Source organism: Cuculus canorus, chromosome 11, assembly GCF_017976375.1.
Source record: "Cuculus canorus isolate bCucCan1 chromosome 11, bCucCan1.pri, whole genome shotgun sequence".
Classification (NCBI taxonomy): Eukaryota; Metazoa; Chordata; class Aves; order Cuculiformes; family Cuculidae; genus Cuculus; species Cuculus canorus.
In genome coordinates this window covers 6021884-6046722 of record NC_071411.1, presented here as the reverse complement: position 1 = coordinate 6046722, position 24839 = coordinate 6021884, and the positions used below count along the sequence as shown (strand labels likewise).

The window sequence follows — 24839 nt, the reverse complement described above, 5'->3', positions numbered from 1 at the left end:
GGGTTGTCACTAGAATAGGGAGCATCTCTGGGTAGACAACCAGCCTCCAGCAACGCACCAGGAACTGGCACTGGGCTAGGCCCAGCTAACCCAGGGCCAAACACAACAGAAACCAAGGAGATGAAAGGACACGGCAAGCATCTAGTGATACTTCCCTGGAAACTCCCCTGGCTTCAGTTACAATTCACATGGGCAGCAGCCTGGTCTGGTGGGAGGCGTCCCTGCCCGTGTAAGGGGCATCGCAACTGTATGATCCTTAAGGTCCCTTCCAACCCAAACCATTCCATGATTCTATGAATTCAGCCCAAGTGAGATGCAAGTGTGTAATAAACTTGCCTGGATATTTCAAAGGGATTTGTTACTGAAGAGTCCAGGGGCTACAGATGTGGAAACCATTCAGCCCTGCTCAGAGTTATCTGTTTTCCACTCAAATACTGGGGCAGGACACAGGTCACTCCTATTATGGACACTCAGACTAGATGAAATCAAATGAACTTCAGCTTAGCTCAGTGCTCCCACAGGATGGGTCTGGGGCAGGACATGAGAAGAGAAAGGTGCTGAGCACTGTGGTGAGGCTCTTTCCTGCTCTAGGTGCCCTGGGAGAACTGAGCTCTTGGAAGCCTGGCTGTGAGCCCTTGTTCATACAGCTCTACTCTGCGAGGGCTGCAGAGCTAAGAGGGCATTACCAGTATGGAGAGCTCCTTGAAGGCAGGTGAAGTGCAGTTGAAGAGATCTGGCTCCAGCCAACCCTTTTCTTCATCACAGTGTCTGATGGCTGCACCTAAAATCGGGAAGGAGGGCATTTCTGAAATTCAGCACAGGATACATGCACCAGCTAACCCTGAAGAGCAGCACTGGCAAGTGATGGGGATGGCCTGTAACACCCAGGACTATCCTCCCGCTTTACACCAGTGCAATCCATTCCACCTTTGGTCTGCATCACCTCGGCAAGCTGCTGCCGTCCCCACCCTCCAGGAGCTGAGTGCCCATGCTTCAGGCCTGCATCACACCAGGTGCCATCACACAGAATTGCAAATGGAAAGAGGTGACTTGGCAGGGCTCAGGCTGGAGAAGCTGCAGGAGAGGGGTCTGTGTCCTCAGGGCACATCTGACCCCAAGCTACAGCTCTACGCATCCCCCAGCTGAGAGCCTGCAATGCCTGCCCCTCTCTGTGGAACTAAGCCACTCCAGAAGGACAACGCCCCTGCTGCACAGCTAGCAAACCTGTCCCAGAGATGAGGCCTTCCAGCCAGCTGGGATGGAGGAAGATGCATCGGGCAGCGCAGGCTCAGCAACCCGTGCAAGACAGCAATCCTTGGCTGGGGCCCAAGCGCTACTGCACAGCACCGGAGACACCAGCAATGAATACGATCAGCTGTCAGCCAGGACGAAAAGTGCTGTTAAAGCCAACATGGAGAGTAGTGTCCTGGGCTGGGAGCATCACTTTGAGCAAGAGGAATCTGGGTGACCTGGTTTCAGGCACTGCTGCCCAGGGAAGTGTTGGAGTCACCATCACTGGAGGTGCTTAAAAGACAGGTGGATGAGGTGCTCAGGGATGGTTTAGTAGTGGACAGGTACAGTTGGATTCAAAGATCTCAAAGGTCTTTTCCAACTAAACGATTCTATGATGCCACGGCTGGGAGAGGGCAGCTGTGTGGCCAGGGTGGGGAGAGGGAGCCTGGAGCAGACTCCAGTTGCTGCTCAGATAAGCCCCAGGGACAAACAGGACGCCTCCCACCACCTCCAGCTCCCAGTTGTCCTCCCCGACCACCTTTCCCCAGCTGCAGAAGCACAGGGACAAATGTCACTGCAGCTGGCAGCAGGGCAAACAAAAACCTTCACACTGCTGGTGTTCCCCAGCAGAAAACAGAGATCAGCTCAGCTGCAGATCTGGGCAAGATCTGGCCCTTGGGTCCCTCTGCCTTACCCTGCCAGCCAGACAGAAGGAACAGGACCTTGTGCTGAGCATGCCCGTAAGTTCCTGTCCCTGTCCTACTGCCCCTGACTCAAAGAGCTCCCCCTTCTTCCACCCCATGTCCATTCCTCCATCACGTCCCTGGTGTCACTACCCATTACTCATCACCAGCATCTTCCCTTCCCAGCCCAAGCAAACAGACACCAGCCCGGGAAAGCCAGCACCCATCCCAGCCGAGGAGCAGAGCACAGATCTGCCCAGAGCCAATGCCGCGGGCTCAGGACAGCGGGCAGCAGGAGCTGCATGCGGCTGCAGCCAGGTTTGTGCTGGTTAGTGTGCCAGGAGCAGGGAAGCGGCGTGTAGGAGTGATGAGGTCAGGCAAAGCATTGGGAAGACACTCGGCAGTTCCAAAGCGGCAGGGAAAGCGCAGGGGTGTGCAAGGTGCCAGGCAGGAAGCAAGGAAGGAAAGCCACGTGGAGCAGTCCTTACAGCACATAGGGAGGTAGGTGGGAGCAACCTTACCTGAACCCCTCAAGCCTGAGTACGGAGGGCGAGAGAACCGGGGAGAGAAGCGACAACAGTTAGGAGCCGAACCTGCCTCCTCCTGGGGCGAACGGCTGGAGAAGGACAGGGTTTGTATTGTTCCCTGGGGCTCACATTGCCCGGTAGTCCCAGATACCCTGCTTGCACTTTTGCCATCAACAAGGACCACTTCCTCCAGATCAGGATGGGAGCTGGATGTCTCCCACTCAAGACACTCACCTAATGGCAAGCCAGGCCCTGCTCCCCTCACAGTGCACACAAGGACAGGGCAGGCAGAACCACAGCAAGGTGCTGTGGGTGCCGAGCTGCTGTGCCAGGCCTGACCCCAGCCTCAAGTCTGCTGAAACCACAAAGCAGCACGGAGAAGGCGGGGACTGAGGCTGAGGGAAGAGCACAGCCCCAGGGCCGGGTGATGGGCCTGGACTCTGCAGCCTGTTCGGAGCCCCATGGCCAGCCCCCTCTGCTCTCCCTCAGGCTATGGCATTTTCTCCTCCAACTTCCTTCTCCTAGCCCTCAAGCCCAGCTAAATGGGACTGGGACAGCAAGAGAACAGAGTGATATTTGCTGGGGCTGCTACAGCCTCCCAGCAGGACAGCCAGGCTGTCCCCTCCCCCTGCCATTGCATCCCCCACTCACCCAAGGAGCCTCTGGGACACAGCATGGCAGCAGAGAAGCCAAACTTGGTCTGGGGCCACCATACACCTGCCTTCAAGTTTTTGGGGCAGCCGTCATAGAGCACTGTGGAGACACACACAGCAAGGTCTGGTCACAGGGGGGGCCACAGCTGCCCAACCCCGGGGCAGCAGCTCCCTGCAGTGCTGACACTCACCCACACAGCCGCTGGGCGTCACCTCGGCAAAAGGGCTGTCACAGCTATTGCACTGGCGCCCGATGACCCCGGGCCGGCAGTGGCATCGGCCCGTCTCCTTGTCGCAGGAGCGCGAGGTGGAGCCCACAGGGTAGCAGTCACAAGGCAGGCAGGTGTCACTGCCTTTGGGGCGGTAGTGAAAGTCCTGGGGGAAAACAGGGACCAGCATCAGAGAGCCCATGGGGACAGCAGCTGAGGCCAGTGCCTGGGGAACCACTGGAGCCAGGGCAGTGAAGAGCCAGGGTCTCCTGATTTGCAGACATCCCTGCTGCCGCCATCACCACCGTGCTGGGGCAGGAGGACTGCACAGAAGAATTGAGCAGCGATCCAGCCCAGAAAAGGGCACACAAAGTAGGGCCTGGGCAGCTGCCAGGCCTTTAGAGTGGACAAGGAACAGCAACAAGGATAAGCAGAGCCCCAGGCAAGCCATGAGCCATGTACCCCCAGGCACAGCTTCTCCTCACCTTGCAGTGGCACTGTCCGTTGGTTTTATTGCAGTCGGGGTCAAAGCCTTTGTTCACATCACAGTTACAGGGCCCACAGGTGGCGTTCCCCCACCAGCCCTTCGGACACTGCTGGTCCATCCTAGGAGAGAAATACCCTGCTGTCACAGTAACCAAATCCCCCAGGCCTTCTCCTCTCAGCAGCTCCAAGGAGCGATCTGGCACTGAGAGGTCCCTGGCCATATAGCTGGGATGAGAGGGCAGCACAGGACCAAGCACAGAGGCCACAGCCCTGCCCTTTGACACCTCACCTGTGCTCACAGTACTGCCCGAAAAAGTTCCCTCCGCACTCGCACACATAGCCCAGGGGTGAGCCTGGCTTGCGGCGACACACCGACTTGTTCTTGCAGGGGTTGAGGTGGCACACATCCACGCAGTCCCCTCCATAGTACCCTGAGATGTGGACAGAGAACACTGTGTAGAGCAAGAACCTTCCCCTTGAAAGGTGCCAGAGCACCAAAGAGTGGATTCACAGAGCTGAGGAGAGATCCTGCCCTCCAGAAAAATGAAGGCCTGTCTTGACAGGGATGTGACTTTCCCAAGCGATGGACAGGAGAGCAGTCACAGGTCAGGAGGGAGCCACACAGGGAGAGGAGAGCAAAGAGGTGGCAGGGTGCTGCGGGTTCTACCTGGCTGGCAGATGCAGGAGTAGCTCTGCCACTCATCCTTGCAGATGCTGTTGGCTGGACAGGGGCTGGAGTCACAGGGGCTTGGCACGCTGCAGCCAGCCTCCACCCGCAGGGCATGGCTGGGCTTGGGCAGCACGGTCCCGGTGATGCTGTCACCCAGTCGCACGCCCTGCAATGCAGGCGACAAATTCACGGAGAAGCTAGGACAGACACATGACGCTCCAGTCCTCTGCCCTCCACAAACCCCAAGGGGCAGCCATTCCCCATCACCCCTCCTGCATCGATTTACAGCTTCCCCATGGCACCTCAGAGCCTTGAATGCTCAGAGGGAGAGGGTCCCCAGTCAGATGGACGCTGGCAGCAGCTGCCAGACCTGTTTCCACCTCTCCATGTAACAGACTCCCTGGAAAGGGAAGGCTCAGAGCAATGGACTCACCTGTATGCAGCCCCTCAGCCCGTTCTGCACTTCACCAGAGCCCAGGACTCCCCCCACATGCAGGTGTTTCACCTTCAGGCCATGCAGCTCATTTCCAACAACCACTGTATCCTGCAGAAGGGAGTACCATGGGGCAACTGGCGTCAGCTCTGCCCCAGAGCTCTCTGTGGCTGCAGAGGCCCAGCCTGGCCCCTGTGTGTCAAGCATCCCTGACAGTGGCTGTCCTGATGCCAGGCTCTCAAGCAGCACATACCTGGTAGAGCCCAAAGTCGAGGGTGACAGTGATGACATAGCGCAAGTCTCGCCCGCTGCGGACATCTCGTAGCTCCAGCTGGAGGTCGTGCCATCGCCCATCGCTGAGCTGCAGTTGGTCCAGGAGGAGGCTGGTGCTGCGCCCAGACCCCCTGTTCACCATGAAGGAGAGCAGGCCCCCAGCCAGCTGTGGAGAGGGAGCCAGCAACAGCAACTGTGAGCAAAGGCCTCGCAAACTCTGGCTGCCTCCAGCCTACCCTCATTCAGAGCACAGGGAGGGAAACCCAGCCCTACTAAACACCTCACCCCACAACCACCCTCTGTTGGGGCTGGAGTTAACATGGAGGGCACGGTCCTCCTGCTCTCCTGGGGCAGACAGCAGTAGAGGCTGGGGCACGGTGCTGCAGACGAGGCCCTACCTGGCAGAGCAGGGTGGTGTACTGGCCAGCATGGGCCTGCAGAAGTACCCCGTCTGGCTGGCGCGTTCGAAATGCCAGCCCCAGGTACCATGGCACTGAGATCTTCACATCTGTCTTGAAATCCCAGGTCAGGACACTGTTGCCCTGGAAATAGTGGGCATGGTGCATTGCTGGAAAGGAAAGTGGAGGTGAGAAGAAGGTACGGGCACTACACAGGGAGCACTTGATGCAGAGCTGGTTCATCTCACACAGACCCCTTACTCTGCTTCCACAGCAACCCTGGCGCAGCCTTTCATGTACTCCCCCCACCCACCCCCAGCAGCACCCGCTCACTCACGGTGGCGGCAGTCTTTGCCCCCGAAGCCAACAGGACAGAGGCAGGAGTAGGTCCCCCAGCTGACAGAGCAGGTGCCACCATTCTTGCAGGGGCTGGAGTCGCAGAACGAGTGCTTGGCATGGCAGCCTGGAGGTATTGAAGTCACCTATATCAGCCTTGACCTGCTCATCTCCTCCCCCAGCCCACACACAGAGGCACCACCACCCACCAGCCCCCTCCCTGCTAGAGATGCAAGCCCAGCAGCTCAGTCTCTCTGCAAGGGCCTTGTCTGCCAAGGGATGAGGATCAAGGCTGTCACTTCTCCTTATGCCAGAAGAAAGGCACTGTGGCGCTAGACTGACTACCTAGGATCTCCCAAACAGGCCAGCACTGCAGCCTCTGCACTTGGGATCAAGGGACATTCCCAGAACATCAGCTGGGGTGGGGAGCAGCTCATTTAGGGGGATCTGGAGGCCCCATTCTCTAGAGGGAAGCTGCTCAGCTCCAGCTGTGCTGCCACAATGCTGTTACAGCCCAGCATGTGCTGCCGCATGGGCAGGAGGAGCTAACTCCCGGGGCAGGGGCTGGCAGGAGCAGAGGTACCATTACCTGCAGCAGTTCCGTTGTTGGCAATGTAGGAGGCCATGTCAATGCGTTTGTTGTCAATGTACAGGTCTCTCATGCATCCCACAAAGTCCCTGTGAGTGACGGGGAAGTTTTCTGGCAGGTTGGGGACACCACCGAGGAGCAAGGGACCTGTGAGATCCAGGGACCTACAAGGACAGAAGGCCAGGGCTTTAAAAGCCACAGCATCCTCAGGTCGGCCAGCTGGCTCCCCAGTGCAAGGGGTTGGGGTGCATCCATCCTCAGGGTCCCAGATGTCAAGGGCTGACTCTGGAGGGGACCCAAGTGTCCTGATCCTCTCCCCAGCGCAGCAGCACCCAGCAGTCCCTGAGGAACTCACTTCTTCGAGCTGGTCTGCACACCCTCTGCAGCACAGGAGTAGTTCCCAATCTCGCTGCCAAATTGCAGGGCCACCGAGGCGTCACATTCATCCACTGTCAAGATGGCCACCTTGTCCTTGGAAGGGCCCTGCACCACCCCCAGGGCACTGACCTTGGGCTGAAACCAAACGCAGGGTATTAGCAGCACATGTACCCCCAGACTCAGGCACCCTGGAGCTCACACAGCAGCAAGGAAAAGGCACGAGTATGGCCCAGGCACCAGTGCGCTGCTCGAGGTGTGAACCAAACAGCACGGACATCTGCGGCTGAGTCCAGCAAGCAGTGCCACAGGTGGATATGGGCAAGGACACTGTGTGGAGCACATCCCTGCATTCAGGTGTGGTTCTGAGGGGCAATCTCCCCCTGCACCCATCCCCAAAGGCTGAAAAGCACCTCTACCTTCTCTCCACAGCCTCCCCCACGGGGAAGAGCCAGAGAACAGAGGAGCCAGAGAACAGAAGAGCCAGAACCGCTCGCTCACGCCTCATGGAAAGAGAAACACATGGCACAGGGGCACACATACCTTGTTGTAGTAGTGGAGATGCAGTGTGTGCCACTGCCCATCACTCACACCACCCGGCACGTAGGGGCTCACCACCGTGCTGGACTCTCCTGTGGGGACAGGGATGACGGCACGCTGAGGGAAGCTGGTCAGCCCTTAGACACACCTGCCCCTGCCGTGCTGTTGACAGCCTTGTGCAGGGATGGAGGAAGGCTTTGGGGAGATAAGCTCAGCACACCGGCCTCTCCTGCTGCACAGCCTCACAGCAGGAACTGGGCAGGGGAAATCACAGCCCTGAGACTGGCAGCAAGTACCACAGGAGGGCTCCTCTGTCCAGGCTGACTGCCAGGTTGTCCTGACATCATGCATCTGGTCCCTTGCCTGCTGTTCGCTGCTGGGCCCTGCCCTGAGGAGACCAGAGCAGCAGCAGGATGGCCGCCAGAAGCTGGTGCAAGGGGGGAGTACCGGACGCCCCAGTTGTTAACATGAAGGCCCGGTGCTTCTGGCAGCTGATCCTGCCACCCCTCAGGGCAGGCAGGATGGGTGAAGCAATGGCACAATACAGCAGACATGACATCAGCAGGACAGAGAACACCCTCCCAGGAGAGTTCTTCTCTCCAGACTGGCTCACAGCAAGGCAGGAGGAGAAGCTTGCAGTGACGTGATGTGGCACAGTGGAAGCAGAGACCCTAAAAGGATTCGTCCTGCTTTGTGCTCACAAACTCCCATTGCACTTGCACTCCTAAGCCTACAGAGGGTCCTGGGACTCATCCCTTGTGCCATCCACTGATGCTCACCAACACCCCTTTCAACCCTGTCTCCCTTAGCACACATGCCATCCAGAGCAGGACCCTGCTATCCTTTTGCAGCACAGACATTCTGTCAGCTCCCACGGCACAAATCCTGTGACAGGCAGGGCCGAGCCTACCTGTGGAATATTTCAGCTGGACCTGCCCCTGGATGATCTCCACTGCCACAAAGTCGTGCCTCTCGTTCAGGCGCCCGTTGTAGAGCAGGAGGCCGCTGGGCTCCATGGTGCTGAACCTGGGACAAAGGAGGAAGTGGGAGGGCAGGGTGTGCACAAGGAGCGAGCAGAGATCCCTGCTCCCACAGAACACACCAGCGTCCCAGCACAGGGACAGGGGGACACTCAGGCCTGGCCCCAGGTGCAAAACCAGCTGGGAAAGGGCTGGGAGCTTGATCCAGTGGATGCTTTGGGAACACAGGGGCCTGGCACGGAGGCAGACAGCTGGCAGCAGAGAAGGGCAGAGGAACTGGAGGAAGGGAGTTGATACCAGTGCAGATTCAGAGCCCTTCGGCTAAAGGCGCAAGGGCAGCTCTGTGGCGAGGCAAAGCCAGTAATGCAGGGCTCTGGAGAGCATCAGCGGGTGCCTGGACACGCTCAGGGTGCACAGGGGCCACCAGAGCAAGGCCAGGAGGACCGGTGGACACTGGTGTTCAGTGGGGGAAGGAGAAGACTCACGAGAGGGAGAGGGTGAGGTGGAAGCGCTGGCGCAGGCCCCGGAACATGACGAAGGATCGTGGTGGGAAGGAACGTGTGGACACCTCGCAGAAAGGCATCTCAAAGCCACCTGCTGGGCACTGGCAGCGGAAGCCCCCATCAGCGCCATTGGTGCAGGTGCCGCCATTGCGGCACACGCCGGGCATGCAGCGCCCCGACCGGCTATCCACTTCGCAGTTCTCACCTGGCAAGGAGCAAGACAAGAGGCTTGGGAAATAACGCAGAGGCACGCACACAGCAGCCAAACATCCACTCCTTGCCCCAGGATTGCAGACCTCAGCCTGGGTTTGGGGCAGGACAGTCAAGGCATAGGAGTTTGTGAGGCAGCTGGGGGCAGGAGAAGGATACGACAGCCCAGGTGTCCCTCAGGCATTCCCCGCAGTAGCCAGCAAGGAAGCTACCACCACCAGCCCTGCAGCCCGAGCCCCTGGGCTGGGTGAGATGCCAGCTCCGGCTGATGGGGCAAATTTGGACTCAGGATAGCATCGGAATGGGACAGGAGGGTACTGGCTACAGCTGGGCTGAAAAGTCCGAAGAATGGAGAGGCAAGGACAAGCCAGGGAAGTCCTGGCAATGCTGAGAGTGCCTCTTTAGGCACTGCCACTGCACAGACCTGGGACAGGCACCATAGTTATGGCTCTGTGGTGTGGGGACAGCAAAGCACCACCAAGCTCCCCTGCCAACAGCTACGGAAGGCTCACCCACAACACCAGGAGCCACCAAACCCTGCATACAGACTCTGATGCTGGAGCAAAAGTCAAGTGGAAACCAGACAGATAAGGGACACCAAACACCCTGGCACCTTGCTGGCACTGGAAACAGGTCTGGCCAGCCCCTTTTCCCATGCTGTCCCTGCAGCACACAGGGAACTGCTCAGCTGCAGTCCTACGCCCCAGGCCCTGCTCCCATTCCCTGCTCTGTGGTATACAAGGATGAGGAGGAGACAGCATGAAGTGACAGGGAAATGAGCTCATTAACCCTTCCACTAATGGCTGTTCACGCTTCAAATGCCGGGGGTTAATTACCACTGCCTCTGCTTATCTCACCAGGAGCCACCGACAGGAGAGCAGCTCCAAGGCAGCCATCTGCTGCCGTGCTCCCTCCTGGCAGGGAGAGCAAGGCAGGGCCTCCCTCCCCAGTAGCCACAGGCCACCTTCCCTCATCCCTGGGTAGCCAGCAGCTCGGCACAGGTTTTTCCAGCTTGTTGAGGGCAACAAGACACTGGCAGTGCCCAGAGATTCCCCCATGGCCAGGACCAGATCTGCCTGCATCCAATCCTGCCTGGTGGGGCAGCCAGACCCAGCCTTCCCTTCTATTTCAGATGGGCAGCAGCTCACTCACCATGCATGGGGCCAGCACAGGCTCTATACCACTGCCAGGTCAGATGAAGACTGGTAGAGCTGAAACCAGCACCTCTGATGGTCCCAGAGCCCATTGCCCCATTAGTGTGGGGCATAGCAGAGGAGCCTTCTGTGCCCCAGCCTGGCACAGTCCAGCTTGGTCCTCCTGCTCTGCAACAAAAGGCTGGAAGGTGGTGGCCAGGGTCCTCAAAAGCCCTCCATGCCGCCTTCCTACAAGACAGATTTCTATGGCAACCTCAGCCCTGTGCATCCAGCGTCACAGAAATACAGAGAGCTGGGAGCAAGGCTGGACCTCTGCAGACAAAGAGGGGCTTCAACACTCGCCAGCCTGCTGAGAATAGCCACTCATCGTGGTGACAGCAACCCCAAGGGACCTGCTTGCCCATCTCCCCGCAACCCCCAGCCTTGCGCTCTCACCACTGAAGTGCTGGCGGCAAACACACGTGTATCCCCCTTCCTTGCGGGTGCAGATGCCACCATTCAGGCAGGGGTTGGAGTAGCAGAGGTTGATCTCTGTTTCGCAGTAGTCCCCGGTGAAGCCCTGTGGGCAGCGGCACCGCAGGCCGGTGATGGGGTGGATGGGCCGAAAGAGGGTGGAGGGGGAGGCAATGAAGGGGGCTGAGCTGTCAAACTTGAGAACGGAGATGCACTTCATGTAGTTCTGGCAGGGTTCCCGCAGGCAGACATTGTCGTCAAAGGGCAGCACCTCCAGCATGGAGGCACTCGTCAGCACCATGCGCTTCATGTACAGCTGCTCCTGCAGCTCCTCCGAGCTGAAGTAGCGCCCACCTCGTGGCGCCAGGGCTGAAAAGCTGACATTGAGTACCATGCCACCCACATCTGTGTCGTTCTGGATGTTGAAGATGAAGATGTCCTCCTTGGGTGTTGCGAGCACGGTGGCCACCCCTTCCAGGAAGGTGGACAGCAGTGGGGAGAGGAAGCGCTCCTGCCACATGTTCTCCAGCCGCACTGTGATGCTGTTGGCCAACATGTCCTCTGTGATGATGATGACCCGCAAGACACACTGAGCTGTCACACTGTGGATCCCATCTGTGGGAGGGGAACAGGGACACTGCAGGTCTTTACCTGGTGCTTGGAGGGTCTCCTCTTTCCCACCCCGGGGGCAAAGCCCTGTACCCTAGTGTGGCCCTCAAAAGACCCAAGTCCATGGCTGATGAAGCTTGAATTCACAGCCCCAGGGGCTAGCAGGTTCCCACCTGGACTGGAGGGGAGCAGGTGTGGCTGCACCCTCCCCTCAGGCTCCCCACTGAGAGAACTCTCAGGTTTCCTCCCTGTCCTGGATCTCGGCAGCAAACTGAGCTCTAAGGAACAAAGATAGTGGTGAGAACCAGGCAGAAGGAAGTCCCAGCAGGAGGTTGGGCAAACATATGAGCCGATGCCAGGGCTTGGGGTGTTTTGCTTCCCTGCTGTGCCCTGTCTGCCTCCCCACGTTGCCTTTCCCTGCACTCTCCTCCTGCTGTTTCCTTCCTCTCTCCTCCAGGGTTTCCAAAGCTTTTGTGCTGGTCTCCCTGCTTCCCTGCTTCTCACCATCTGCTCCGCATCTTCTCCTCCCTCGGCCCATCACCAATTTGTTTAATTCTCTTTTATCTTTATTTTCCTTGGAAACAAACTCCTTCCCCTTAGGACCTCACACCACACAAGTGATCTTCCAGGCACGAATGCAGGAGTGTGCATGCACACTCGGAGCACGTCAGTGTGCCCGCCTGCTCTCTCCCAGGACCTTGGCCATCAGCAGCATCCCACCGCCTGCTCATGTGCCAGCAGCTCAGGCTGCAGGGGCGCAGGCAGCACAGCACCAGCCCAGACAGGCAACAGCGCAGCTCCCCCTGAAGCATCCACCCCAACAGCTACACAATGTGGGTCCCCTACCTTGCCCCACTTACCCAGCTTCCTGAAACCCAAGAGATTCCACCACCTTGGAAGGTGAAACTTGCAGCAAATTAGGAAATACCAGCCAAGATGGGAGCTGGACAGGCAGAAAGATGTGATCATGCTCCTAATTCCTCCAGGAAACCCTGCTACAAGCAGAGGCAGCAAGCCCTGCACCTTGCTCTGATAAAACTCCCACCAGTCCCTCTCTGAGAACACGTTCCCCAGCCCATTCCCTGGCATCACCACTTTCCAGTGCCCAAATGTAACCAGTGTACGATAGCACAGGGAGCAAAAGCCTTCCCAGCATCCCAGTCTCAGCCCAATGAGGACCAGGGATGCAAATACCAGCTCCATCCCCTACCCCAGCTCCAAGTCTCCTGTGCAAAGCTGCCTTTACCATTCCTCTCTTCCCATGGCTACTGCAAAGGCTTTTGATTTCCCTCAGCCCTGTTTGAAGTTTGCAGTACAGAAGGATTTAAAGATTGAAATGCCTCTGTTTTATCCCCTTTCTCTCTCTTCTGCTCTTCAGAAGGTGAAAGCTTTCTGGCGACCCTGCAAATTCCCATGCAAGCGTTAGCCTGCGCACTGGGGCTGGTGCTCTGGAGATAAGACTCGCACCGGGCTGGGGGAGCAGCAGTGCCAGTACTGTCACTAGGAGCTAATCTCCTGGAGGAAGGGGGGGCTGCTTCCCTCTGAAATCAAACTGCTCCAGACCTGTATGGAAGCAAAGTGAGAAATCACCCCTCTGTGTGACAGCCTGCCAGCTCTGACACAGAGGGCAGCATCAACAGTGGTTACCAAATGGCTCCATCCAGCACCTGCCTGGTTGTGGTGAAGAATTTAGACCTGCCTGGGCTCAGCACAAGGAACCCACATGATCACCTGCGTTCCCCAAGGCACCTTCTCTCTGCAAAGGCTCACAGCCTGCCAAGAGCACCCAGCCCTGGGGAGACAGGAGCAAGAGCAAAGCCACAAGTGTGTCACAGCTGCGCTTGGTGCAAGATGCATCCCAGGCCATCAGCAGCCTGGCATCCCTTCCCAAGGGACTATGTGGTGAGGCAGCACCCCAGGACGCTACCACTTTCACACCAGCTCGTCGGCAGGAAGCTGCACTGTGTCCCCACTCCCCCTCCTCTCCCTTTGTCCCCTCCTTGCAGTTTGCCTCTCTGGCCAAGGCAAGTATGAGCTTGGTTCGAGCCTAGCTGCCTCCCCTCTCCTCTCTGGCTCATGGTTCACTTGGCAGCAGCCACAAGGCCCAGAGGACAGCTCTCGCTCTCCCAGAGGGCTGCTCAGTGCCCAGCACTAGGCAGGCAGATGTCTGCCTGATTTATGGCTGTTATTAGGCCCCGGCTGATGCGATGCTGAGTCCTGGGGCAGGCTGGAGCCCAGCAACACCTCTCAGGAGCAAGGAGGCCCTCTCCAGTGAGCTCCCCCAGAACACACTGTCCCACCTCAGCATCACACCCAGGGCTGCCTCCACTCAGCTCTGTGCAAGGGGAAGCAGATGGTTGAGAGAATGACCCGCTCCAAATGTGGGGGGAAAAGCTACCAAAAGAAAGCCCAAAGCTGGCTGGAGGCACTGACCCCCCTGGGAGGCATTTTAATCACGAATTCTCAGTCTTTCTGATTAAATCCTGTGGCTGGAGAGCTGGTGCCTGGTAAATATTAATGCAGCAGAATGGGGAACCCTGGAAACATGCCTACAGGGAAAGGAGTAGAGAGAAGGGATAGGAAGGGCTCTAACCCCTGTGCTGGGCAGCACCAGGTCACTTGTTTGCACTTCAAGACTGACAATACCAGCTTCAAAAGCAGCAAAACTACAGAAAGAAGAGCTCTGGCAGAGCTCTTCTGTCAGAAAAGCAGGGCTGCTGCCCACTGCCCAATGGTCTTCCTGTGTCTGCCAGAGTGACAGCCCATCTCTCTTGTCCATCTGTGCTGCCAGAAGCTCTCCAGATCCCCAGCCTGCCATGTGGCACAAGGCTCCAGCCAAAGTTCCCACCCCAAGAACCTCGGAGTCATTAGCAGAGGTTCCCCTTCCACAAACATTTTGGCCTTCAGCCTCCCAGGGAGCTCCAGAGGTTGGGAGGAAGGCAGGTCAGCTCAAACAGCCTCCTTACCAGGAAGAACACCTCCCTGTCCCTTGGTGCGACCAGGAGCTCACACACAGGCTCCTGTGCCTACACATACTACCTGTATTCTTCTGAGAAGCAAAGCCACTACCTGAGAGAGTGAAAGCCATCACTTTGACACACCCTGAGTGGCCACCAGAGAGAAAATGAGGGTGTTGTGGGGACAGACGGGGTAACTTTCACATTTGCAGCTGAAGAGCAGTCAAACACCTCCAGACAGAGAACTCAGGAAAAGAGGAAACAGGTATGGGTACGGCAAACATTCCTCACCAGTTCTGAAGGGCTTTGGCAGACCTCTCAAGATTTTGATGAGACTTGACAGGTTAAGAGATCTTAGAAGTAAATCAGACTTCCCTCACGCAGCACAGAGTATGAACGTCACTCTCCCCGTAGTTCTAAAGACAGGGACTAAAATATAATAATAAAGAAGACTCCAAAACCACTCACGAACCAGGAATGGAAATCCTTAAGTCTCCCACCCTAATCCTGTGGTCAGCACCTCCAGCTGTGATGGACCTAACAGGGGAGGAAGCTCCTGAGACAGGGCTCCTCAAGAGAGGAGAGGCATGCAAGTTGTGAAAGGCCAGGGCACACTGGGACCCTTACCAGACTTAAAAAGATAGCTCTGATGTGTTCAGACAAATGTGTTCCAGAGGAGGCTTCCCTGCCAGGCTGGAATTTTAGGTGAGACACCTTGGACAAATGGGTAGCCTCACCAGGGCAAGCTCCTAGGCTGCAAGCCAAGGGAAGCTGTACACAAAGAGCTCAAGGGAGCAAGGCAGCAGCCTGGGCCAGTGAAACCAGTCTGGAATGGTTTAAAGCCAACATGATGTCAGTCTCCTGAAGTGCCCTAATCTCACACTGTGCTGCTGGCCATGGACGCCCCACCACCACACTGTCTTGCACTCTCAGTGGCCAAGAACAGTTTTTAGCAGCCATCTGCAAGGGGCAGGGTTAGTTTTGAGGTCACCACCCCCCCTGGAAAGGCACTGTTTTGTAATGGCCAAAGATTTCCCTGCCTCCTACAAGGAGCTGAGCCGAGAACACGCACAGCTCACAGACTGGCAGAAGGGCCCCCTCCCCTGCATTTTAGGGGGATACAGCCTCCCTCAAAGGGACCATAAAGCTCACAGACAGGCAGGGAAGCCTCTCACTCCTTGGATGTCGACCCTTGGGACACCCACCTAGGTGCTATTGTTGCCTTCCTGCAGGAGGAAGGTGCTCCGGGGCAGTGCTGAGCCCAAACAATGCAGCTGGGTCTGAATGTTCTGGCCACCAGCTCTGCAAACCTACCCCCGCCCCCCGCACACAATGACAGCATGGGGCCAATGGAGCTGCCAGCTGGGCGGGGGGGCTTCAAACAATAAAGATGGAAAACCCAAACCAGACCTCCACAGCCAACATCAAAGCCAACAAAGGCCTGCTTTCCAGTGTTTTGTTTCCCTCCCTGGTAAGAGCTCTTCCCTTTCCATATTTTCTCCTCCTTTGCAAGCACACCTCTCCCAGTCTCCCTTCCCGCTGGAAGATGACGACACTCTAATTGCAAGGGCCCCCTCGCCGCGAGGTGGCTCGATGCAGGACTTGAGGCTGTGATTGTCTCCTGCCTTTGTGCAGGGTTAAGTGTGCAAGGAGGCAGGGCTTGCATAAACACACTAGTAGAAGCAGGAAAGGTCAAAACCACCCCCTATCTCCAGTGATGGGCATGTGTGTTCCTGTATCCGCTCTCAGCCAGCCCTGTGGTTACAATTAACCCCCAAAGACTCCCAATCCACTGACGGGCTGGTGCTGGCCACGCAGGACTGCCTTGAATAGGTCTCCTTTTAGAGCCCTTGCTCCATCTTTTGAAAGAAATCCTCCCATTGCTGAATCATAGATTGGTTTGGGTCGGAAGGGACCTTAAAGATCATCCAGTTCCAAACCCCCACCATGGGCAGGGATACCTCCCACCAGATCAGGCTGGACAGAATAAGCCAGACTGAGAGAGGAAGATGATGAAAAGAAAGGGGAGCTGGTAGCCAAGGGTCAGGGGAACATCACGATTTAACATACAGCTCCCCAGGCACTTCGGGTAACTCGGCACTTGCCCCTCCAAGGAGGGCTCTTGCCCTCCCTCCCCCAGAGCTGCTTCTCAGTTCAGCGATGGATGGATGCCTCCATTTCAGATCATGCATCCTCAGCAAAGAAAGGCTGATGGTGAAGGCAAAGCTCAGGCAGTGGGGAGCTCCCGGTCCAAACCCCACTTGCTCACAGAGAAGCTCCATGGTCCATTTTTGCCCTGACCTCAGCTGGGCCAGAGGGGACCCCAACACTCCCCAAAGTCTCCCCAGCAGCTACCGCTAGCATCTGCATTTGGATATTCTAGCAGCACAAGCAATGCAAGAGTTCTAAGCATCGTACTCTGAGGTTTGTCACAGCTGTCCCTGCAACGTTAAGTTGGCTGCAGAAAGGTGGTACCAGGTTTTAGAAGCTGCATCAGGAAGCGTAGGTGTCGGTAGCTGCCTCAGCCAGAATCCGGACTGAATCAGCAGACAGATTTTTAAGAGGACTCTGTCTGCACCGACTTCAATCCCTGCCTCTTGAGCACAGCCAGCGAAGCGCTCAGCCGCAGCAAGGAGCAGAGCCACCCAGGCTTGGGGCCAAAGCAGCATGCCAGCTTCTAGGCCAGCAGCTTGGCCACCCTGAGAACCAGCTGCTTGCCTCACCAGCACCCTACGGTACACGGCACAGCCTTGCAGGCGACAGCACCTCCGAAGGTGTCTCACCAGCAGCTATAAGCGATCCTCACAGCTCAGTAACGATGCTTTGTTCTTGCAGACCACCCCCAGCCTCAGCCCCCTTACAGCAGTCCCTGGCAGCATGCTCTCACCACCACTCTTCCCAGACCCTCCAGTATTCCCTGACTGGAAGGGGCTCCCAATGCAAATGTTATTGCCATGTCCTAACCCATCCCTCAATGCAGAATGGGCTCCCGGAGGAGGACCACGCAGAACTCCCTAAAGCTACCAAACTAAAGGTTTAATGATGTTCACACCCTACCTGTGACGGTCACCAGCATGGAGGCCACAAGCGGACGGTTGTTGTCCAGCTTACGGCTCAGCCTCAGCTCCCCGCTCGATTGATTTACAATCAACAAGTGCAGTTCATTTCCCCGCTCAAAGGTGTAGAAGAGGCGGTCAGACACATCTGGGTCATAAGCTGGGACCTTCCCGATGACCCCCGAGGGGAAGGTGTTTGACTTATTGGACACGTAGTTATTGAACAAGATCTGGAAGTTCTTGAGAACTGGGCTGTTGTCATTCTGGTCAACGAGTTTGATGTGGACCGTGGCTCTGCTGACCAGAGGGGCAGAGGTGGCTTGCACTACAATCACGTACTCGGACTTTGTCTCATAATCCAGGTCTATCAAGGCTGTGAGCTCCCCAGAAAAGATGTCCATCTGGAATATCTCAGGAATGTTGCCTTCCACAATTTGGTACATGATCTGGGCATTGGGTCCCTCATCTGGGTCAATGGCTGTGATTTGGGCCACAACAGAGCCTACGATGCTGTTCTCCTTTACCAAGACCTCAAAGTCTTCAGCGGGAAATACAGGGGCGTTGTCGTTCACATCCTGAATGGTAACCTGGATATGGACAGGAGTTCGCTGAGGAGGGATGCCCCTATCCACAGCGTATGCAGTCAGCTCATAAACAGGGACGCTTTCACGGTCCAGCCTGCGGACAGTGCGAATGATCCCCGAGGTGGGCTCTATGGTGAAGTCTCCATCCCCATCCTCCCCATTCTGGAAGGTGTACTGCACTCGTCCATTGGTGTGGGCATCTCGATCAGTGGCAGAGATCTGGAGCACGCTGGTGAAGGGAGGTGCATCCTCAGAGATCATGCCCTGGTAATGAGGGCTGACGAACTGAGGGGCATTGTCATTAACATCGTTCACCATGATTTCAACATAGGTGGTGTCCGCTTTCTGGGGGATCCCGTTGTCTTTGGCAGTGATAGCCAATGTGTAGGTGACCTGGTCCTCGTAGTCCAGTTCTGCCTGGAGAGTGATGGCCCCAGAGTCTGGATCGATGCGAAATTGAGGGACGTTGTCCTCTAGGTAGTATGTGATGCGGGCATTTTCGCCCACATCATCGTCCGTGGCGCTGATCACCACAATGGTGCTGCCCACGGGCCGGTCCTCATTGATGCTCACAGAGTAGTGGGCACTCTGGAACACAGGCCGGTGTGTGTTGGCATCGGTGATGTTGATGTGAACATGGCAGTTGTCACGCAGGGTGCGGTCAGAGGCCGTCACAGTGAGCACATAGCGCCTCTCCTGCTTGTAGTCCAGCGGCAGAGACAGAGTGATGAGCCCTATCCCACCTTGCGTGCTGATAGAGAAGCGGTTCCGTGTGTTGCCTCCTGTGATCTGGTAGGTGATGGCACTATTCACGTCCCGGTCAATTGCTGTGACACTGAGGACACTGGTCCCCACAGCTGCATCCTCGTTCAAGCGGATGAAGTACTCCTTCTGGGTGAACTCGGGGCGGTTGTCGTTGACATCCATGACAGTAATGGTGACGCTGGCAGAGGCAGATAAAGACGGGGAGCCATGGTCCCGGGCCTCTACCCCAAAAAAATAGTGCTCAACCGACTCCCGATCCAGGGGCCCACTAACCGTGATCCACCCTGTAGCACTGTTCACCACAAAGGGCGTGTCAGCCGAGACCCCCGTCAGTTTGTACTCCAAGCGCGAATTCTCACCATAGTCAGCATCTACAGCCTGGATGTGGATAACAGAGTGGCCGAGGGGAGCATTCTCCAGGACAGAGATTTGGAAAGGGGTGCTGACAAAAATGGGAGCATGATCATTGATGTCCACCACTTGAATGCTTGCCATGCCGGTGTTGTTAGACAGGGGAGGGCGACCTGCATCCTGAGCTCGGATCCTCAGTGCGTACTCCCGCTCCACCTCAAAATCCAGTGGGGCCACCACCTGTATCTCCCCAGTGACGCTGTCGATGGAGAACTGGCCCCGGCTGTTCCCGCTGATGATGTTGTAGTGGACCAGTGCGTTGTTGTCCTTGTCCAGATCCGTGGCAGTGACACGTAGGATCTCAGTGTGGGGCCGTATGTCCTCCCTCACCTGGACAATGTAGCGCTTCTCACTGAACTGAGGAGTGTTGTCATTCTCATCAAGGACCGTGATGTAGACCTTGACTGTGGCAGAGCGGGGCCCCGGCTCCCTCCCCTGGTCATTAGCCTCCACCACCAAAGAGTACCTCTCCATCTTCTCCCTGTCCACCGTCCCGCTGGTGGTGATGAGGCCAGACCGAGGGTCGATCTCAAAGACAGCGTGGGCATCCTGCTCATTGACAAAGCGGTATCGGATGTTGGCGTTGGGCGGGGAGTCAACGTCGGTGGCTCGCAGCTGCAGGATGGGGTACCCCTCCTCTACATTCTCCCGGATGGTCTCCCGGTACTCACCCTGCTCAAAGACAGGGTTGTGGTCATTGCGGTCAGCCACGGCGATGGCCACCATGGTGGTGGCCGACAGCCTGGGTGCCCCGTGGTCAGTGGCTGTCACACGGAAGTAGTGCAGGTCCATGCTCTCGCGGTCAAGGGCTTGGGTGGTGGCGATGACCCCAGACCGCGGGTCAATGGTGAAGAGCTCCCGTGAGCGGCTGTTCATCAGTGCATCCATGGAGTACGCCAGACGCCCCGCATCGCCTGAGTCAGGGTCCTGTGCTGCCACCACCAACACCGTCGTCCCCGCTGGCTGGTTCTCTGCCACCTCCGCCTGGTAGTTGTACTGGGGGAACAGCGGGTGCCGGTTGGGGGCTGCACGCCGGCCCCGCCGCCCAGGTGATGGTGATGGAGATGGGGATGGCAATGGGGATGAGGAAGATGGGGATGGTGAAGGGGATGGCGATGAAGAAAGGGATGAGGATGGAGATGGGGATGGTGAAGGAATCGGGGATGGGGATGGCAGTGAAGATGGGGATGGTGATGAAGACAGGGATGGGGATGGAGATGAGGACTGGGATGGGGATGGAGACAGGGACGGCGATGAAGACGGGGATGGTGATGAAGACAGGGATGAGGATGGAGATGGGGAAGGAGATGGGGATGGCAATGAAGATGATGGGGACGGCGATGAAGACGGGGATGGGGATGGGGATGAGGACGGTGATGGCGGTGGGTCTGGGGCCGCGGGCGGGGAGCCCGGCGGGACAGGCAGAGCCGCGCAGCCCCCGGCGGTGCCCGGGCCGCCCCAGGGCGGCGTCGCGGCGGCGCCCATGGCGGGGCGGAACAAAGGCAGCAGCAGCAGCAGCGGCAGCAGCGGCAGCAGCAGCGGCGGCGCCCGGCGGCTCGGGGCGGGCAGCGGCTCCTCCGCCGCCATGGCGCCCCGGCGGCCGCCGCCCGGCGCACGGCGGCTGGGCTGGACCCGCCCCGCCACGGCCCCGCCCCGCCGCACGGCCCGCCCCGCCCCCGCCGCAACATGGCGCCTGACCCCCCCGCGGGGAGCGCTGAGCGCGGGGGCGGCCCGGGGCGGGGCCGTCCCTGTGTGAGGGGGGTGGTGGTGTCCCCTCGTGCCAGGGCCGTGCCAGGGCCAGCGGGGCCCGTGTCGGGAAGCTGTTCGCTTCTGTAAGGGACAGCCCTGTCCTTGTGCGGGGGACGTGTCCCCATCTGAGGGAGCTGTCCCCTCCTGCCAGGGACAGCCCTGTCCCTGAGTGGCGGAGCGGTCTCCTCTTGTCAGGGACATTCCTGTCCCCGTGCGAGGGACATGTCCCCTCCTGTGAGCAATGTGTCCGCTCCTGTGAGGGACATCCCAGGTCCCCGTGTGAGGAACGTGTCCCTTCACATGAGGGTCACGTCCCCTCCCGTAAGTGACATTCCTTTCCCAGTTTGAGGGACCCCTGTCCCCATCTGAGGGACCCGTCCCCTCCTGCGAGGGACATCCCTGTCCCCATTTGAGGGACCCGTCCCCTCCTGCGAGGGACATCCCTGTCCCCATCTGAGGGACCCGTCCCCTCCTGCGAGGGACTTTCCTGTCCCTGTGTGAGGGACCTGCCTGTTCTCGAGTGAAGGCTGTCCCCCTTCTTGTGACAGACGTCCCTGTGGCTGTGTGAGGGATGTGCCCATCCCCATACGAGAGACGTGTCCCCTCTCGTGAGCAACTTGCCCATCCCCGTGTAAGAGACGTGCCCCCTCGTGTGAGGGACATAGTTGTCCCCATGTGAGGGATGTATCCTCTTGTGCAAGGGACAACCCCATCACCATGTGAGAGTGCAAGGTTCTTGGTGCAAGTGTCACCAAGTCTGGTGGCTTCAGGAGTGTGTTTTTTTACTGTGTGCATAAGAAAAGTCTTCCCCTCACAGGCACATGAGCACAGGGCAGGGATTTAGCCGGCCAAGTCCTGTGCCCTCAGCCACCCACCAGGTGAGGCACCTACGCTGCCTCAAGTTGCAGGTCTTTCTTCCAGCATCCATGGAAAAAAACAAACCAACCTGTCTTTCTAAAGAAAATTCCATTTGGGGCCCTTGCATCTGGGTGGCTCAGCCTTGCAACTTAGCTGTTGGTTTGATCTCAATCAACTAATATCGCAGCCTAATCCACTGGTGCTTGTAATAGGCTTAGGAATGACAAGGGTTTACGTCCTCATTAGCGTTCAGTGCGTCGCGGCGGGGGAAACATCCTTGCCTACCCCCTGTTGAAGAAGAGGGATGGCACCAGAGGCAAGGCAGTTTGGGCACTGCTAGGGAAGAAAGAGCATTGCAGAGGAGGAAAATAGAGTAAATTTGAGAAACAGGGTAATTTAGGATGAAGTAGGGAAGGACAGGGGGAAGTCAGGACACACAGTGCCTTCCATACACATCCCAGCTCTAAGAGCTCCCCGTGCTGCTGTACTGGAGGGACTGCAGTACAGGCTGAGGAGCAGGGGGACCCTGTGCCAACACTGCAGCCAGGCTGGGCATCACCGGCATCCCTTGAGTAGCCTCTCTGTGGTTCCCAAAAAGACATACGAGTTAACAGCAGGATGGATTCACACCGCAGATGGGTCTCCTTTGCTCACTCAGCGCTCGCTCCCAGCACCATAGAATCCACATGCTTTCTCCAACAGTCCTGGGGAGCCGAGCACGCTTTCACCCCACAAGAAACCTAACGAGGCTCTGCAAGGTCCCACAGTGCCCTGGTAGAAATTTGAGTGGCAGCTTTGGAGTTCAACACTGCTTTGGACAGCACAGGTCTACTGCACAGCAAGGTAGACGTCAGAGGACACGTGTTGACCCTGGACATAGCAGGTCTGGGGACCTCGAGGGAATCCAGCTGCCAATGCAGAGGGCATCAGCTGCGGATGGGGCTGTGGCATCCCACGTGCTGCTGGCACAGCGCTGAATCCTGGCATCACCTGCACTTTGCCTTTGCCCAGTGCCCTCTGTTCCTGCACTCCCCCGCTGACAACGGCAGCCACCGGCTCTCACCCACCACTGACGGTGACAGATGGTCCCCTATCAATTATTGTTAGTATAAATGAGGGGGTGGGGAGAGTGTATGCTGCCCACTGATTCGGGGTTTGACTGCAAGCAAGCTCCCACTTCCATGGAAACCAGGCAAACAGACTCCAAGTGCAGGGTGTGCAAATGCACCTGATGTGTCCCCAAACAACCTCGCACCATCCTCATAGCTGGTGCCTCCCTTCCACCACCATCACCTGCATAGGAGCTGAGGCCTGATCACCACCTCGGGGGTGGCAGAGTGGGCAGAGCAGGCAGGGCTGATTGTTGCTGAGGGAATGTGCTTGGGCTGAACACACATCTCAGGACTACCACAGGAAATAGTAAGTAGGCCCTAAAGTGCAGCTTGGCCTGTGCCAGAGAGAATATTCCATGGTGCTTACAGAACGTGCTTCTCAAATTAGGGATTTGCCATCAAGAAACCCAATCAAGAGAGAGGTGATGCTTTTAAAAAATTTTGAAGGCTTTTGAGTTTATTTGTTCCTATTACCCAGCTGACAGCTCAGAGGAAAAGGAGAAAATCATCAGAGTATTACTGCCACAAAATAGTTGTAATTGAATTATTCTAGACAATAAAGCAAAGGCGTAGGTCACAGGCAGCGCATCACTCCCCTGGCACCAGCCTCCCAACACCCCTCACTGCTGCACGGCAATAAAAACACACCAATACAGGGAGATGCTTCTCTAATAGTGGCCTATTACAGCTAATGGCAGCACAAGCACGTTATGCGTGCCTGTTACCCATGTGCAGAGCAGGAACTGCAGAGCAGGCTTGGGGATAATGAGTTTGTACGCTGGGTTTGATTCCCTGGGATGCGTGAAGGCCTTTCCAAGGCAGTGGGTGCAGCTCTTCCCCAAGACCCCCACAGCTGGCTGCCCCTCTGCTCTTCCAGCCCTGGCTGTGGTGACAGCACAGTGGCGGCACAGATAGGGTGATGGTCACTATATAGCTGGGACATGGGGAGAAGCAACCCCTAGGGACAGCAGTGGCTTAAGGATGCCGAAAGGAGCCACCAGTTCTGCCTGTACAGGCTCAGCCCAACCAGGGCTCTGCCATCATCCTGTGACAGGCAGGGTACTGTCATGGAAGGCTTTGCCCAGGCTCTGCTCTTGGCTAGCAGAGCCACAGGTCACACAACCATAGAATGGTGGGGGTTGGAAGGGGGGACCTCTGGAGATTGTCCAGTCTAACCATCCTGCAAAAGCAACCTACAGCAGGTCGTACAGGATGACGTCCAGATGGATTTTGAGTATCTCCAGAGAAGGAGACTCCACAGCCTTTCTGGGCAGCCTGGCTCCTGCCCACTTGTCCCAGCCTGACACAGTGGTGCTTGGATTGTGCCACTGAGGGCAAGCACTAGAGGAACATCCCACCACTGCAATGGGGCACAAGCCAAAACTAAGCCCAAGCAGAACCTCAGCTTGCCTCTGGGTTTGCTCACGGAGATGCGTAACCACATGCTGCACAGAATGAGGGGGCACAGGAGAACCACCTCAGGGTGGGCACTTGTGAGTGCTGGCAGCCCTCATGTACCATGATTTTCCCCCGAGGTGTGCAGTTTAACAAACTGCAAGGCTACATACCCAGATCCAGGGAGACACTGTGATCCAAGGCAACTCCAACACACAGGGCTAAGGTTTGGGAACAGACATCCGCAGCAAAAACGTGATTCATTAGCTCTTGATACAGACCGTTAAACCCCTGCCGTGGGGCTTGCTGCCTCGGCAGCTCTGCGGGGAGCCAGCTGAGGCTGCGTGTGCCTTGCAGGAAGCAAACTGCTGAGTCCAGCTCTGCCAAACCCTTACTGTGGAGCAGTGAGGCTGGCCATGTCCCTGGAGTGGGTGGCTGTGCCACTAGCAAGGGCTGCTGCCCTCCATCACTCCTTGTGTGCCAGCAACACGGTCGGAAAACACAATACAAGAAGATGAAAACTACTGCATTGCTCCCATTTGAAGATCAGCATCCACTGCTTTGCCTTAGCGGGCAGCAGGCACCCAAGCCGCTCCCATCGCTTCGGATCCCCCATGATAGGACAGAGCAGGCAGGGC

At 57.3% G+C, this 24839-nt stretch overlaps 1 protein-coding gene across 1 annotated transcript in view; it reads right to left on the bottom strand.

Moving 5' to 3' along the window:
• The window catches only part of CELSR3 (cadherin EGF LAG seven-pass G-type receptor 3), a 32871-nt gene extending 12175 nt beyond the window's left edge, over nucleotides 1-20696 (bottom strand). Inside the window, 19 exon segments of the mRNA XM_054076319.1 lie at nucleotides 687-781; nucleotides 2438-2745; nucleotides 2747-2798; nucleotides 3095-3196; nucleotides 3288-3471; nucleotides 3791-3911; nucleotides 4081-4222; nucleotides 4459-4627; nucleotides 4895-5005; nucleotides 5148-5333; nucleotides 5566-5735; nucleotides 5903-6028; nucleotides 6491-6654; nucleotides 6846-7003; nucleotides 7409-7497; nucleotides 8316-8431; nucleotides 8871-9093; nucleotides 10688-11320; nucleotides 17329-20696. Coding sequence (XP_053932294.1) covers nucleotides 687-781; nucleotides 2438-2745; nucleotides 2747-2798; nucleotides 3095-3196; nucleotides 3288-3471; nucleotides 3791-3911; nucleotides 4081-4222; nucleotides 4459-4627; nucleotides 4895-5005; nucleotides 5148-5333; nucleotides 5566-5735; nucleotides 5903-6028; nucleotides 6491-6654; nucleotides 6846-7003; nucleotides 7409-7497; nucleotides 8316-8431; nucleotides 8871-9093; nucleotides 10688-11320; nucleotides 17329-20674 — 6495 coding nt within the window. The 5' untranslated portion in view covers nucleotides 20675-20696.
• Between the last annotated feature and the right edge of the window lie 4143 nt (nucleotides 20697-24839).